The sequence below is a fragment of the Danio aesculapii genome, chromosome 23 (assembly GCF_903798145.1).
Source record: "Danio aesculapii chromosome 23, fDanAes4.1, whole genome shotgun sequence".
In the NCBI taxonomy this organism is placed as follows: Eukaryota; Metazoa; Chordata; class Actinopteri; order Cypriniformes; family Danionidae; genus Danio; species Danio aesculapii.
In genome coordinates this window covers 5,683,530-5,700,140 of record NC_079457.1, presented here as the reverse complement: position 1 = coordinate 5,700,140, position 16,611 = coordinate 5,683,530, and the positions used below count along the sequence as shown (strand labels likewise).

The 16,611-nt window shown below is 38.4% G+C and overlaps 1 protein-coding gene across 1 annotated transcript; it reads right to left on the bottom strand.

Annotated features, from left to right (window-relative positions):
* Nucleotides 1-5,995: 5,995 nt before the first annotated feature.
* Nucleotides 5,996-16,353, bottom strand: gpx7 (glutathione peroxidase 7). The gene is made up of 3 exons (XM_056449208.1): nucleotides 16,129-16,353; nucleotides 11,042-11,303; nucleotides 5,996-6,522 (listed from the first exon to the last, which is right to left on the bottom strand). Exons 1-3 carry the CDS (start codon nucleotides 16,261-16,263, stop codon nucleotides 6,359-6,361), a joined length of 561 nt encoding a protein of 186 aa, XP_056305183.1. The 5' UTR covers nucleotides 16,264-16,353; the 3' UTR covers nucleotides 5,996-6,358.
* Between the last annotated feature and the right edge of the window lie 258 nt (nucleotides 16,354-16,611).

Genomic DNA, 16,611 nt, shown 5'->3' with positions numbered 1-16,611 from the left:
GACCTGACTAACTTTGCTTCTGTCTGTTATAACACATTTAAACTAACAAAATATTCAAAAAGTGTCTCTAGAGTCACGATGAGCTCCTGCTTTAGATTTAGAGGACACGTCTGTGAAGAAACTGTACAAAAGATGTTCTGTCCTCAACCTCTGCATAAACAAATATTGGAGGACATTTCTTGTCGAAATATTTGACTTTGAATACATTCTGGCTTTAGAGGGACAGTGAAGCATTTCAGCTTGCAGACCTTTAACAAAAACATTTGAAAGGATGTTCAAAATAAATTCATTTAAATGAATAATTTAACAAGTATGCATTCTCTAAAAACCCTGGGTTTGTATTAATCTGATGCTGAGTCAAATGTGGAAAAACCTTCACAAAAATGTAACTTTTTTTAACCCAACTGTTGGGCTTATCCATGTTTGATCCAACATTGGGTTCATAAATCCCAGCATATTTAATGTGTTGGCTTGGCATTTACAATATTTTTTAAAATCTTAGTTTGGACCACCACACTTTATGCTCTCAAACAAGATTTACATTATAATACTTAAAATAGATATATTTTTTCATTCATTCATTTTCTTTTCGACTTAGTCCTGTTATTGATCAGGGGTCGCCACAGCAGAATGAACCGCCAACTTATCCAGCATATGTTTTACACAGTGGATGCCCTTCCAGTTGCAATGCAGTACTGCACACACATACGCTACGGCTAATTTAGCTCATTCAATTCACCTACAGCACATGTCTTTGGACTGTGGGGGAAACCAGAGCACCCGGAGGAAACCCACGCCAACACGGGGAGAACATGCAAACTCCACACAGAAACGCCAACTGACCCAACTGGGACTCAAACCGGCGGCCTTTTTGCTGTGAGGCGATCGTGCTACCCACTGCACCACTGTGTTGCCCAAAATATTTCATTCATTCATTCATTTTCTTTTCGGCTTAGTCTTTTTATTAATCTGGGATCACCACAGCGGAATGAACCGCCAACTTATCAGCAACTTGCAGTGGATGTCCTTCCAGCTGCAACCCAAAACTGGGAAAATTTTTTATTTAAATTGATCAACCAATTGCTGGATTAGTTTTGTTTTAATTAAAATTTATAGGACAAGCTATATAACCCAACATTTGTTTTTGTCCATATTTTACCCATTTTGGGTTGAAATAAAACTGAATTTTTTGTTTAATTTTTCATATTTAAACATGATTTTTGACAAATCATATCACACTTTATAAATGTGTGTTATTTATTTACACACCCATAATTAATCAAATAAGTAGTACTGGTACTTGTAGTAGCAATAGATGTAATAATAATAATAATTCCTTACATTTCTATTGTGCTTTTCCGGTCACTCAAAGTGCTTTACACAGTTTTGGGGGGGATCTCCTTATCCACCACCTGTGTGTAGCATCCACCTGAATGACGCGACGGCAGCCACAATGCCAGACTGCACACCACACACCAGCTGATTGATGGAGAGGAGACCAATTATGATATGGGGATGGTTAGGAGGCCATGGACAGAAGCCAGTGGGCAAATTTGGTGAAACCCCTACTCCATTTTCAAAAGACATCCTGGGATTTTTAATGACCACAGAGAGTCAAGACCTCGGTTTAACATCTCATCCAAAAGACAGCGCTCACTGAGCAGTATTCACCTTATTCTCCGCGTACGAGTGGGCGCAGCCATTTGAATCATTTTGGCTCGAGACTTCCGGTCTCATTCACTTCCTTTCATTTTTAAACGTTAAAAACAGCCTGTTTTGCTGCTTGGTGTTGCAAACTGATATTTTCTTATTATATTATTCTATTTTGTGTGTATTGTCGTGCAAACACTTGTTTGTAGAGTAAGTAGTTTAACCGTTTTCTGCCGTTTATTATTCCTAGTCATTTCTCCCATTGGCAGCTGAATCGGAAGTTCTAAAACAATTGCAAAAACGAGCGCACTTCAGCATTGAAGAATAAGGTCAATAGAGTCCCCATCAATATACTGGGGTATTAGGACCCACACAGACTACAGGTTGAGCGCCCCCTGCTGGTCTCACTAAGACCACTTTCGGTATTACTTCTAGTAGTATAGAGTGGAGGACCTATGATGTCAATTTGTATGCAAAAACCCGGAAGCGAGTTAGCATTTTAGCAGTTCCGGTTTCTTCTTCTCAAAGTCAATGGCTTTTTTATTGGGATTTCAGTTAAATCGCTTAAATAAGGTTCGTGGCTAACACAAACTCAAGATACTTTCACGTTTTATTCTATGACATAAAACACATCAGTTACATCTCACTCTTGATTTATTAAATCGGTTACGCTTCTTTAAAAAGACAGTTGCTATCAAGTTGCTAAATGGGACTACAGGCGGTGTCGGAGACATTATCACGGTTTATGGATCTGTGTGTTCCTCCTGTATGTTATGTATCATGCCATGTGTGTTGTCGTGTGCGATTGGTGTGTGTTTGTTTACCTTCTTGTGTTGACAGCGTGCTATAGAATCAGCTGATGTCAGAATCAGCTGACTTAATCATCCTCCAGCTGAACCTTATTTGGCTGACTATATATTTCCCCTGTGGTTTGTTCTGGTTATCAGTCCGTTATTTGTTCTTGTTCCTGTCTGTTGTTCCCCGGTCTCTTTCGCTGTCCTTTTGATGTCTTGGTTGTGGCATGTGACTCTCTTTTATTTTGATCATTCATATGTCCAGAACATCCAGTAGTGTTCTTGGTTACATTCTTTCATCAGTTCATTAAATACTTGCATTTGGATCCTCTCTGTCTAAGTAGCTGAACTGGTCTGGAGTGCAGCTAGCTTATGTTGGGCACTTGGATTTGTCAGTGATTAAAGTATTTTCATGAATAGTATTTTATAGTTTATTGTATTTTTCTAATTGGGAAAGCATATTGTGTGTAGATAATGCCTTCACTTGTAAAGGCTGTCGAGACAGATTAATTTGTTGATCATTTATTTTAATTAAATGATATTATGAAGACTGCTCACCAGTGCAGCCTGTCTCTTTTCTGCTGCTCAGTAATGCTAACGTGTGAATAAATGTGTAAAAATACATACATATCAACTGTCATTTTAACATGATCAAGTGATTTTTCTTCATCTGAACACATTTAACTCTGTCATAACTGCAGTATCTACACTCCTTAAAATTTTCAGCGTATGTGACTATATGGGCTGCTTTTCACTGCACTTCGTGACAAAAAAATCTTGTATAATCTTGTAATCAAATATTGAATGTTGTTCTGTCTCCATGAGGGAACTTGCAGGCGTATAGACTTGTCCCTCACGCCTCTTTTCTGTCATCAAAGATAAGCAGGCTGAATACGCGAGCGATACACTTATTTAAATATGTCTGATGATAATACTATGTAGGCACATTTACACATACAGCTTTAAAACATTTACAACAACCGTAAAGCAAAACAAAATGTATTTCCCACGTTAAAAACAATCCAAAAGGCACGTAGTAAAGGTTAGAAAAACGAAAGAAAAGTTGTCTGTAGCAGAGTGCTCCTGACGCCACAGGCGAGCGCCCTGAAGGCACTGTAGTCCGTTTATAGGCTAATGTTAGCTTTTCAGTTCTTGCGTTTGCATTTAAGATCCAAAAGTGCTCAAAGATGTATTTTCGTGTGAGGATTATGCACCTGAACAAAACGTGTAAGCGTAATGAACAGTGTTTGAATACAAAGCTTATTATTAGCAATCTTCGAAAAGCCTATGGGAAAATCCTATAGGGATTTTATTAAGGGAATCAGTTTTATGCTAGCAGTCGATTAGCCTATAAGGTGATGTCATAGTTCCTTCACTCTATTATTAAATTCAATTAATCTATTATGTTTATTATTAGTGTAGTATATAGTAGTATAGCACAGTGGTTCTCAAACTTTTAAACCAGCGACCCCCAATATAAGATAGCCAAAGCATACCAAAGCATATCCAAACAATAAAAATAACCTTTTTTAAGCTGTTCACAATATTTTAACTATATTTACTATGCATTACAGGGCTCGAAATTAACATTTTCTTGGTAGCACTGGTGCTCCCAACTTATTCAATTTAGGCGCACCAGCCAAATTTTAGTGGCACCCACCAATTATCGCACTGTTACTACAAGTTTTATAAACAGATGTATTGCATTAGAAATCAACACTAATCAAAACTAACAAGCAAAAAAAAAAAAAAAAAAAAAAAATATATATATATATATATATATATATATATATATATATATATATATATATATATATATATATATATATATATGCATGAGTGAGGAAAATATGTCTCAATAAAAATCCCGTTATCACAAGAAAATACATTTTTATAACATAATTGAGTGACCAAAAGATACACAGACCGCTCACCGGCCCTGCATGCACTGCTTGACATGAATGAATCTGTTAACGATAACACTGTGCTGTGTTCTCACGGGTGGTGTTTGATATTGCACAGATGCTTTTGACTTATTATTTGCATATGTCATCTTAATAGCAATACCGGTCTTTTCATGAGCTGCAATATTAGTTTAATCTTAGTCAGTGCAAGCCCTTTTGCGATGGTGTATGTGGTGTTAAATTTTACAAATAGCTGCCACTTGCACGGTAGACAGCATCTGGAGATTAAATGAAGAATTAAACAGAACCTCTCGTGCTTAATATGTGTAGATTCAGTGGCAAACAGTTACTTGAAAATTCCGTCCCACAGACTTTATAGTGAATGCTTTAGTTATTTTCATAGCAGACTTTAAGCCAATGGAAGTCTTTTATCCACTCTTCAATTAGTGTAGATGGTGGATTATCATTCAGCACATGATCAGTAATCAGATGTGCCATTATTTGTAGCTTTAGGTGTTTCTAAGACTAAATCTGTCAGTGTTGTTTTCATTCTCATCTTCAGCGCTTTACATTTTCGCGGTTGTAGCTCCTGTCATCTGAAGGCAGAAGGCGCTGACTGAGTGATTGACAGCTGATTTTAACCAATCATTCGTGTTCAGTTATTAGAGCAGTGGGCCAATAAGAAGAGCGCAAAGGCGGGGCAAGCGTTGCGGGCTTTGTTTACTGCAGCAAGTTGACATGACAACAGTTTTTAACTGTTCCTGAGCGCTGCTACAGAATACAAAGATGCATTCTGCCTGAATGTGTCCTAAATACTTTATGAATTTAACAGTAATATCTTTTTAAAAATCTGAAAATATTAGCTTTCACTTATAATACTGAAAAATATTTATTATAATCACTGAAAATTACACAATTTTTAAATCACTCTCACGACCCCTTGAAATTATTCTGCGACCCCCAGTTTGAGAACCACAGCTACAGTACTTCTACTACCGCTTCTAGTAGTATTACTAGAATGGATAAATTGACATTTGATCCAAATAACCCAATGTTCTGGGTAAAATCATGTAATGCACTGGGTTAAAGTAGTAACCCACAGTGAGAGGTTCTAAAATAATCTATTTGTGCTACTTGTTGGACTCATTTTAAGTAAGCACAAGTTATCCATTCATTCTGTTTCTTTTCAGCTTAGTCCCTTTATTAATCAAGGGTCACCACAGCGGAATGAACCGCCAACTTATCCAGCTTATGTTTTACGCAGCAGATACACTTCCAGCCACAACCCAGCACTGGGAAACATCCCTACACCCTCATTCACACTTATACACTACGGACAATTTACCTTACCCAATTCACCTGTACCGCATGCCTTTTTCCATACACACTCATTCACACTTATATACTATAGACAATTTAGCCTTCCTAATTCACCTGTACCACATGTCTTTGGACTGTGGGGGAAACCGGAGCACCCGGAGGAAATCCACACGAACACGGGGAGAACAAGCAAACTCCACACAGAAATGCCACTGACCCTCGAATCTGCGACCTTCTTGCTGTGAGGCAATCATGCTACCCACTGTGCCACCGTGTCACCACACAAGTCATATTTTCATCAAAAAAATGAAATCAGTGAATAAAAACTCATGAAAAACCTTTAATGAAGCCATTTTCACCTCTCAGAAAGATCACAGAAGTAAAAATGTAAGCTGGAGTACATAAAAACAAACATTTCCTCTCCAGGATCATTCATCTTATTGCTCATTTGTCATTGTTTTGCCATCATCTAGACAGTTTGTTATTAAAAGTGGTCTTTATTTCTCAGTGCTTCTCTTCACAAACATGTGAAGAGAACAAATCTGATGCAACAAAGTAGAGGAGAAGTGAGTTGTGCTGGTATAATCTCACACTGCGCCGTTTGAAGAGGCCTAAATTAGCATGTGTTTCTTCAAAGAGATCTGTTTCTGAGGTCTGAGCGTCAACAGTGTTCACAGATGAAGATGATTTTCACAGCTCTTCTTTCCTCTTGATGATCAACTTCCGAACCATCTCCGTGATCCGTGGGCGAATTTCTTTGACGGAGACTTCGGGACCCCAAGCGTCAACAACTTTGCCGTCGGTATCAATGAGGTACTTCCAGAAATTCCAGCTCGGCTCTTTTCTAGACGCCTCTGAAATTAGAAGAAAGACTGATGAGCGTTTAGATGAGAGCAAAGCATGTCAAATCAGTAAGGTTGTGATCTTATTGTGGGAAAATTAAAAGCTTCCTCAGGCAGTTTGTTTATGTCATGCTACCTGAATAGTAAGTGTTCATTTGAGTGGAAACACTTGATATTTCAGCCTGATCTCACGAGAAAACATAAGTATTTAACGTTTTGTCAGTTTAGTGGCTAATTCATACGAGTTCAGTATGATTTTAAAAAGGAGGCGTGGCACCTAACCCCACCCCTAAACCCAACCGTCATTGGAGGATGAGCAAATCGTACTAAAATGTACAAATGAGATCGTACGAATTCATACGAATTAGCCTATAAATCAAAAAGTTACGAACTGCCGTGAGATTGTGTTGGATATTTTGTATTTAATGACGTTCAGACATGGGTGGCACGGTGGCTCAGTGGTTAGCACTGTGGCCTCACAGCAAGAAGGTCGCTGGTTTGAGTCCCGGCATTTCTGTGTGGAGTTTGCATTTTCTCCCCGTGTTGGCGTGGGTTTCCTCCGGGTGCTCCGGTTTCCCCCACAAGTCCAAACACATGCGCTATAGGTGAATTGGATTAAATAAATTGGCCGTATTGTATGAGTGTGTGTGTGTGTGTGTGAATGTAAGAGTGTATGGGTGTTTCCCAGTATTGGGTTGCAGCTGGAAGGGCGTTCACTGTGTAAAACATATGCCGGAATAGTTGGCGGTTCATTCCACTGTGGTGACCATTGATAAATAAGGGACTAAGCCAGGGATGGGCAAACTCGATCCTGGAGGGCCGGTGTCCCTGCATAGTTTTGCACCAACCCTAATCAAACACACCTGCTTGTAGCTTTCTAGTGATCTTGAAGACACTAATTAGGGTGTTCAGGTGTGTTTGATTAGTGTTGGAGCAAAACTCTGCAGGGACACCGGCCCTCGAGGATCGAGTTTGCCCATGCCTGGACTAAGCCAAAGGATATGAATGAATGAATACTGTTTTGAGGCATATTCCATTAGGATTTTGTGGTTTCAAAGTGCCGTCTGAAGAAAAACAATAGGCAACACTTTACCAGTAGATTTCATTAGAGATTTTAAGAAAAGCGCTAAAACATTTCAATATAAGCGAGTTCCCATTATAACCATTAGAAATGCTACAATGGTTTCTACCATTTTCTTCATTTAGTAGAGATTAGGGCTGCTTGATTATGAAAAATATAATCACAATTCTAAAAAAAGATTATGAGAGATTATTGAATTAATGATTATGAGTTATGAATGATTATGAGCAAAATGTTTTTGATTGATTTCTTATATTTGCTGATCTTTTAGAATTTAGCTCGCTGTGAATTATGTTCATATGATTTAAGCCCCATGCAAATTACACAGTTTTTATTCACGGTTCAGCAGTGTCTAGATCTAATCTTAACGTGTCAAGGGTAACAAATATGCCAGAATATTCTGTCATCAAGAAGCTGCATATATTTCTCTGTAATTGTCTGTAATTGTGCTGAAGAAATCTTCTCTATCAGACATTTATAATCATAATAGTTTTAATAACTCATCTCTAATAACTGATTTATTTTATCTTTGTCATGATGACAGTAAATAACATTTCACTAGATATTCTTCAAGACACTTCTATACAGCTTAAAGTGACATTTAAATGCTTAACTAGGTTAATTAGGTTAACTAGGCAGGTTAGGTTAATTAGGCAAGTTATTGTATAACGATGGTTTGTACTGTAGACTATTGAAAAATATATATAGCTTAAAGGGGCTAATAATGTTGACCTTAAAATGGTTCATAAAAAATTTAAAACTGATTTTATTCTAGCCGAATTAAAACAATAAGACTTTCTCCAGAAGAAAATATATTATCAGACATACTGTGAAAATTTCCTTGCTCTGTTAAACATCATTTGGGAAATATTTAAAAAAGAAAAAGAAAAATTCAAAGGGGGCTAATAATTCTTCAACTGTATATGTTATTAAACTATTAGAATTACTTTATTTTATCCATAACCTACAAAAGATAAAACTAGTATTTAATAAAAAAACAACAACATACAAATAAAAAGCCAGTTAATAAATTAAACAATTAAATAATGACATGAAATGATATGGTTGTTAGACTGTTGCACTTTTTTGTGTTGTCCCTGAGAGGATATTGGGGGTCGTGAGTGACTGGAATTGTTATTTTGGCATCGCAGGCTGAAAAGTTTGGGAACCCCTGCTCTATTTAGTGCTTCCTTCCGATGGCATTTTGTTCCATAAATACAGCAGGGAAAATAAGTATTGAAGACGTCATATTGTTTTAATATTTCTAAAGGAGCTGTTGACATGGAATTGAACCATTCATTCATTCATTCACTTTCAACCTCTTTTCTGGGGTCGGGTTGCAGGGGCAGCAGTCTTAGGAGAGAGGAAAAAATAAAGTAGTGACTGCAGGTTGAAGGAAAGTAGTGGAGTAAAAGTACCAATAGAGCACTAAAGATGTACTGAAGGGAAAGTAAAAGTACACACTTTTAAAGGGCATCTATGGTAAAAAATCTACTTTTCAAGCTGTTTGGACAGACATATGTGCATGTATGGTGTATAGACTGTCATATTGGGGTGATATAAACACACCCAGTGCTTTTTTTTTCAATTTAACAACATAAAAACGGTGGACCAATTGGAGCTGTTTTCAAATCGACCGCTACCTGACGTAGGAGAGCGGTCCCCCCGCCCACCAATATTGATTGACAGGCGCGTCATCATATCCTCAGTTTGTTGATTCACGTCCGCCATTTTCAGCGTGAGTCTAAGCGATATCACTAAAGGAACACGCTAGCTCTATTTTTAGATGCAAGGCTCATTGGGCTCAACACAAGAGCAATATTCTCCACATTATCGCTCTAATCGGAATTATTGGTTGTATCTTTAGGTATGTTTGCAAACATGTGTACTTCTCATTGAGTCTACCTTATACTTCAGCCGTTTGCATTTCTCGCGATTCCAGAAGCTCCCTGTGATCTTAACTAGCATGCGTTTCAGAATTCTAAACATAGGTTTCTATCAGGGTACACTCAAGTCGATGTTTAGAATTCAAAAATGCGTGGCGCGACGATTCGGGACACGTTTCTGCCGCTCTACAGAGAGTGTCTGGTGTGCCGTGTTGCGGCTTCCAGCAGCACATCCGGTGCCTCAGTCAAAGTTAATTCAGTGTGCGTGGTTATTAGTTTCTGTGTACAAGCTCGGCACTTGAAACTAGCACACAGTTGGCTTTAAAACTGTACAAAGACACAAATGATTTTGTACTCTCTTGGTCTTGGTCTTACTCTGCTTGGTCTGTGTCCGAGTCGTACATGTATGACTGAATGTTGATCCTCTCTCTCCTTCTGCCTGTCAGACTGTTGCAAACGCAGAGCGGGTGAGCTCATGGCCCCGCCCCCTTGTTACGTTTGCGGGAAGCCGAAACTAATTTACATGTGAAGCAACACACCCATAAATCAGCGAACTGTGGACACGCCCCCAACATGACACTCTTTAACACATTATAATAAAAAAATCTGAATTGTGTTTTGAACTGAACCTAAACTGACACACTCAGAAGAACCATAATATTAATATTAAATCATAAAAAAGAGGTAAACTATGGGCCCTTTAAAACTACTCAATTACAGTAGTTCGAGTATTTGTAATTTGTTACTTTACACCACTCGCTATGACACTCTACAAATGTAGAAATGATTGAATGTTGTGTCCCGATGCCCATTTGGGGTTTACAAATCTCCACGACCCCCTTTACGTCAAGCAAATCGTGCCAAAATCTGGACAAAATTTTGTAACATGAATGGGGCTTTACAATTACACATACAGTTTTAACTCTTTACGATCATTGATTAGATAACAAACAGTGGTTTATGTAAATAATCACTAAGTGCCACCATGTATTTAAGCATGTAGGTGCAGTTTCAGCTAATAGACGACTTTATATCTGTGTGTATTGCTCGTCTCTGAGGCTGAAGTTCCAACACAATCTCACGGCAATTCGTAACTTTTTTTTTAGTGGCTAATTCGTATGAATTCGTACGATCTAATTCGTACAATTTAGTACGATTTGCTCATCCTCCAATGACGGTTGGGTTTAGGGGCGGGATTAGGTGCCACGCCTCCTTTTTAAAATCCTACCATTTCGTACGACTCAACTCGTACGAATTTGTACGAATTAGCCACTAAACTGTCAAAACGTAAAATACTTACGTTTTCTCGTGAGATCAGGCTGGAAGTTCTCTTTCACGCTTATAAAAACGTCCCATGCTGCAAAGGTCATATTGCATGTACTGATTTCCATGTAAAATTGGGCTTTGTGAACAATTGAATGCATGTAGACTTCTAGAAAAGGCACAGGATATGACACAATAATTATTTCTATAATTGTTTTTCCCAAATTCAAATCGAGTTTCCATTTCCATTAATCGCACCGCCCTAAATGTGTAATTGAAGTGTCCTAATGCTTCCACTCACCTACAAGGTATTTATAAGCATTGTTTGCCCCAATTCCCACCACAGCTATTTTGCTGAAGATTGGAAAGGAAACCCCGTAGACTCTGCGCACGAAGCTGTCGATCTCTTTATCGCTGCCGGGCTCCTGCTGACCGAACTGGTTACAGGGAAAAGCCAAGACGTTGAAATGAAACGGGCCGAAGTCTTTTTGGAGCTGCTGAAGGTCTTTGTAGTGTTCGTCTGTGTAACCGCATTCACTGGCCACATTTACTGCCAGAGACACCTGACAACACACGTTACAGCACAATCAACAACAGATACTGTACATTCATCATATACTCATTACTGCATTAAAGAGCATAGATAGATGGATAGACAGACAGTCAGACAGATGGACAAACTGATGGATGGATGGATGGATGGATGGGTAGTAATATAGATGGGTAAGTGTATGGAGGGATGGATTGAAAGATAGATGGGTAAATGTGGGGGTGGGTGAATAGGTGGAAAGATAGATGGATGAAAGGATAGATGGGTAAATGGGTGGGTGGACGGCTGGATGGATGAAAAGATAGATGAGCAAATGGATGGATGGATGGATGGATGGATGGATGGATGGATGGATGGATGGATAGATAGATAGATAGATAGATAGATAGATAGATAGATAGATAGATAGATAGATAGATAGATAGATAGATAGATAGATAGATAGATAGATAGATAGATAGATAGATAGATAATTATAGATAATAAATGGAAGGATGGATGTGTGCATGGGTGGAAAGAAAGGTGGGTAAATGGATGGATGGATGTATAAATGGAAAGATAGATGGTAAATGGGTGGGTGGATGGATAGATTGATGGATGGATAGATGAAAAGATAGATGGGTGGATGGATGGATAAATGGATGGATGAATGAATGAATGGACTGATAGATACGTAAATGGATGGATGGATGGATGAAAGGAAAGATGGGTAAATTGATGGATGAATAGATGAAAGGTGGTCAAATGGGTGGGCGGGTGGATGGATGGAAAGATAAATTGGTAAATGGATGGATGGAAAGTTGGAAAGAGATGGGTAAATGGGTGGGTGGATGGATGGAAAGATTGATGGGTAAATAGGTGGATGGATGGATGGATGGATGGATGGATGGATGGATGGATGGATGGATGGATAGATGGATGGATGAAAGGAAAGATAGATGGGTGAATTGATGGATGGAAATATGGATACGTGGATTGATGCATGAAAAGGTAGATTGGTAAATGGATGGAGGGATGGAAAGTTGGAAAGATAGATGGGTAAATGGGTGGGTGGGTGAATGGATAGATGGATGGATGAATGGGACTGGATGGATTGACTGATTGACTGATTGATTGACTGAATTGTGATGAAGCATTTTATTAACTGATAACTGATGATTGTATGAACTGATCAAACAAATTCCATGGAATAAAATGTACTTCCTCTCAAGGTTTACAATTATAAATGTGAATTTAATGTGAACCCATTTTCACTCAGAATCTTCCATTAAATGAAGAAAACATTTCTAGAACAATTAGCACACTGAGATAATTTCTTCTTCTTTAACGCCAGAGCTGTCGATGAATTATATTGAGCTTTTTAAAGCAGTGTGACGATGAACACAGTTAAGGTCTAAAAGCCGACTGAACCCATTAGAGGCGCAGTGAGGGAGTCAGTGGAGGAGCAGCAGATGAGTAAAGAGCTGCTCTCAGGTCAGTAATGGAGCTCAATCTGCCTCTGATTTCCACGCTCCACTTCTCTCATTGATAATCCAATCTACACACGACTTGCTGTGTATTTGATCGTTTGTTTGAATGCAAATTGCTGTATTGACCATCAACCCTTGATCTATAATATCAGCCCTTCACATACAGAATTTCCATTAAGCCCACTGTTAATAAAAGCTCTTCATGTTTGTGTTATTATTTAGTGTCAAAGCTGACCCATGGGTCACTAATACTGCAGTAACGAGGATAAATAACTATATGTAAAGAGCTGTTTAATACTTATGTATGCATTTTCAACAGCACAGTAGTAGTGTGTATAGGAGTGCAAGTACACATTAAAATAGTTGAAGTGGTGATCACATGATAAATAGATTGAATGATAGATGAAACCATTATACATTTTTTGCTTTAAGATAAAGATTAAATGTTTAATTACACTCACTGGCCACTTTATTAGGTACACCTTACTAGTACCTTACTTGCCTTCAGAACTGTCTTAATCCTTCGTGACATAGATTCGGAAATATTCTTCAGAGATTTTGCTCCATATTGACATGGCAGCAGCACACAGTTTCTGCAGATTTGTTTGCTGCACATCCATGATGTGAATCTCCCGTTCCACCACATCCCAAAGGTGCTCTGTTGGATTGAGAGCTGGTGACTGCAGAGATCATTTAAGTTCAGTGAACTCACTGTCATGTTCAAGAATCTGAGATGATTCACGCTTTATGACATGACGCGTTATCCTGCTGAAAGTAGCCATCAGAAGATGGATACACTGTGCTCATAAAGGGATGGACATGGTCAGCAACAATACTCAGATAGGCTGTGGCGTTGACACGATCCTCAATTGGTACTAATAAGCCCAACGTGTGCCAAGAAAATATCCCCCACACCATTACACCACCACTACCAGCCTGAACCATTGATACAATGCAGGATGGATGCATGCTTTCATGATGTTGATGCCAAATTCTGACCCGACCATCTGAATGTGGCAGCAGAAATCGAGACTCATCAGACCAGGCAATGTTTCTCCAATCTTCTATTGTCCAGTTTTGGTGAGCCTGCGTGAATTGTAGCCTCTGTTTCCTGTTCTTAGCTGACAGGAGTGGCACCCGGTGTGGTCTTCTGCTGCTGTAGCCCATCCGCCTCAAGGTTGGATGTGTCGTGTGTTCAGAGATGCTCTTCTGCAGACCTCGGTTGTAACGAGTGCTCATTTGTGTTAATGTTGCCTTTCTATCAGCTGGAACCAGTCTGGCCATTCTCCTCTGACCTCTGACATCAACAAGGCATTTGCACCCGCAAAACTGCCGCTCACTGGATATTTTCTCTTTTTCTGACCATTCTATGTAAACCCTAGAGATGGTTGTGCGTGAAAATCCCAGTAGATCAGCAGTTAAATCACCTTCCTTCCCCATTTTGATGCTCAGTTTGAACTGCAGCTGATCGTCTTGACCGTGTCTACATGCCTAAATGCATAGAGTAGCTGCCATGTGATTGGCTGATTAGAAATCTGCATTAACGAGCAGTTGGACCAGTGTACCTATTAAAGTGGCCGGTGAGTGTATTTGTACAATGAAGACTGTAGTGTTATTTTACATTTATTTCTGAATTGCTGTACCTCAATCCTGTTAGACTCCACCCAAAACCATAAAGCTCTGTTTATTTTTATTTTATCTTTCTTCTGTTGTTTTTGTGCTCAAATTTGTTTGTTTTGTTTTGTATATTACCTACAAAATCATCCCAATCAGTGTAAAATGATGAATTCTAACCAAAAAGAGTAACTTGGGTCATCTTGGGAAATTAGATTACAATATCAGAGAAAAACAAAATATCGCAATGTTAGTTTTCTTCCAATACAGACAGAAAGATAGATAGATAGATAGATAGATAGATAGATAGATAGATAGATAGATAGATAGATAGATGGATGGATGGATGGATGGATGGATGGATGGATGGATGGATGGATGGATGGATGGATGGATGGATGGATGGATGGATGGACGGACGGACGGATGATAGATAGATGGATGGATGGACGATAGATAGATAGATAGATAGATAGATAGATAGATAGATAGATAGATAGATAGATAGATAGATAGATAGATGGATGGATGGATGGATGGATGGATGGATGGATGGATGGACGGACGGACGGACGGACGACGATAGATGGATGGATGGATGGATGGACGATAGATAGATAGATAGATAGATAGATAGATAGATAGATAGATAGATAGATAGATGGATGGATGGATGGATGGATGGATGGATGGATGGATGGAAGATAGATAGAATAAAGAATAATATCAGCACAAATAACAATATACGATTTTCAGGGGTCTCCGAAGATGATTTAAAAAGATGATTTGCCCCAAATTTACACCATTTACCTTCAAGTGGGTACACAATCCTTTATGAGTTCCTTTTTTTTTTGATGAACACAAAATAAGATGTTTTGAAGAATGTTGGAAACCGGTAACCACTGACTTCCATAGTAGGAAAAACAAATACTATGAAAGTCAGTGGTTACAGGTTTCTCACATTTTCTTTGTGTTCAACAGAGGAAAGAAAGCTAACATATTTGTGAAGGGTGAGTAAATGATAGAATTTTCCTTTTTGGGTCAGCTGGCCCTTTAAGAACTACAAAAGTTACGCAACATCGACATCTAGTGACTCAAAGGAGTTGTGCAATCACAGTTTTTATTATTATTAAGTATCAATTAGTTGTTTTTCCATTTTAATACATCAATTAAACTACAAGAGTAGTTTTTTTTTACAATAACATGTTAATATTTAAAGCTTTATTTAACATTTTTTGTCATAACCCTCTCGCATACCAAGTATTTGATGTTAAACACGTTTTTTAATAGGCTACACAGTGACGCCACCAATTATGCAGTAAATAATAATTACCTAATATTTAATTATTTATTTAACGTATTATTCGCATTGACAATTGTGAATCGGTGAACTTGTGCGCATTATAATCACTCACTATCAATACTTCTCTCTTATTTAAATGCACATGCAATAGTCATCACCAAAAGCATGCAAATAATGCCTGCTGACATTATCAGTTCAGCTATTTGCAGATGTAACCCAGTATCCACACAGTAAAGAATGAGCTGAGATTTACCACAGCAGTCTGCCACGTAGACACACAATGAATGAAGCACGACTCCACATTATGGGTTGGTTAGTTAGTAGTTTATTAGGAAGGAAAGGCAGTAAAGATCACACAGCACTATTAAAGCACGCATGCATCAGTAGAAAAGTGATGCAGAATTAGTGTTTATCTTCCATGCATGTTAGTCGCATCTGATCTGGAGACTCACCGATCCTCTGTATTTCTCCAGAGAAACTAACCGGCCTCTGCTGTTTACCACTTTAAACGTGTAAAAGTCTTTCTGTTTGGCGTCTATCAGATATAAAAGAGTGATTAAAGTAAACGCCCTCAGAAACATCCCCATGATGCTGTGATGTGGAGCGAACGGATAGAGATGAGCGAACGGGACAGTCCGATAGCGATTAGCGAAAGGAAATGTACACACAGCTAGAGCGGAGTGCGAAACTTTGATGACGCGCAACGCAAGCAACCAATCACGCTTCCGCATTCCGTTGCGTATAAGTGAAGGCTGAACTTTTCAAACTATTTATTTATTTATTTGTTTATTTATTTGTTTATTTATAGTTAATATGTACATGTTTGTAATTAGAATGCTAGACAAAAGTTGAGTTTTTTTTTTTTTTTTTTTTTTTTTTTGCAAATTAGGCCTAATACTGTGGAGTTTGCGTGTTTTCCCCGTGTTCGCGTGGGT

Coding starts and splice junctions, on each gene's coding strand:
- gpx7 (XM_056449208.1), bottom strand. CDS start 16,263: ATGGGGATGTTTCTGAGGGCGTTTACTTTAATCACTCTTTTATATCTG. Junction 11,304..16,128: donor TGGAGAAATACAGAGGATCG/GTGAGTCTCCAG, acceptor GTGTGTTGTCAG/GTGTCTCTGGCAGTAAATGT. Junction 6,523..11,041: donor TGCTTATAAATACCTTGTAG/GTGAGTGGAAGC, acceptor TTCTAATTTCAG/AGGCGTCTAGAAAAGAGCCG.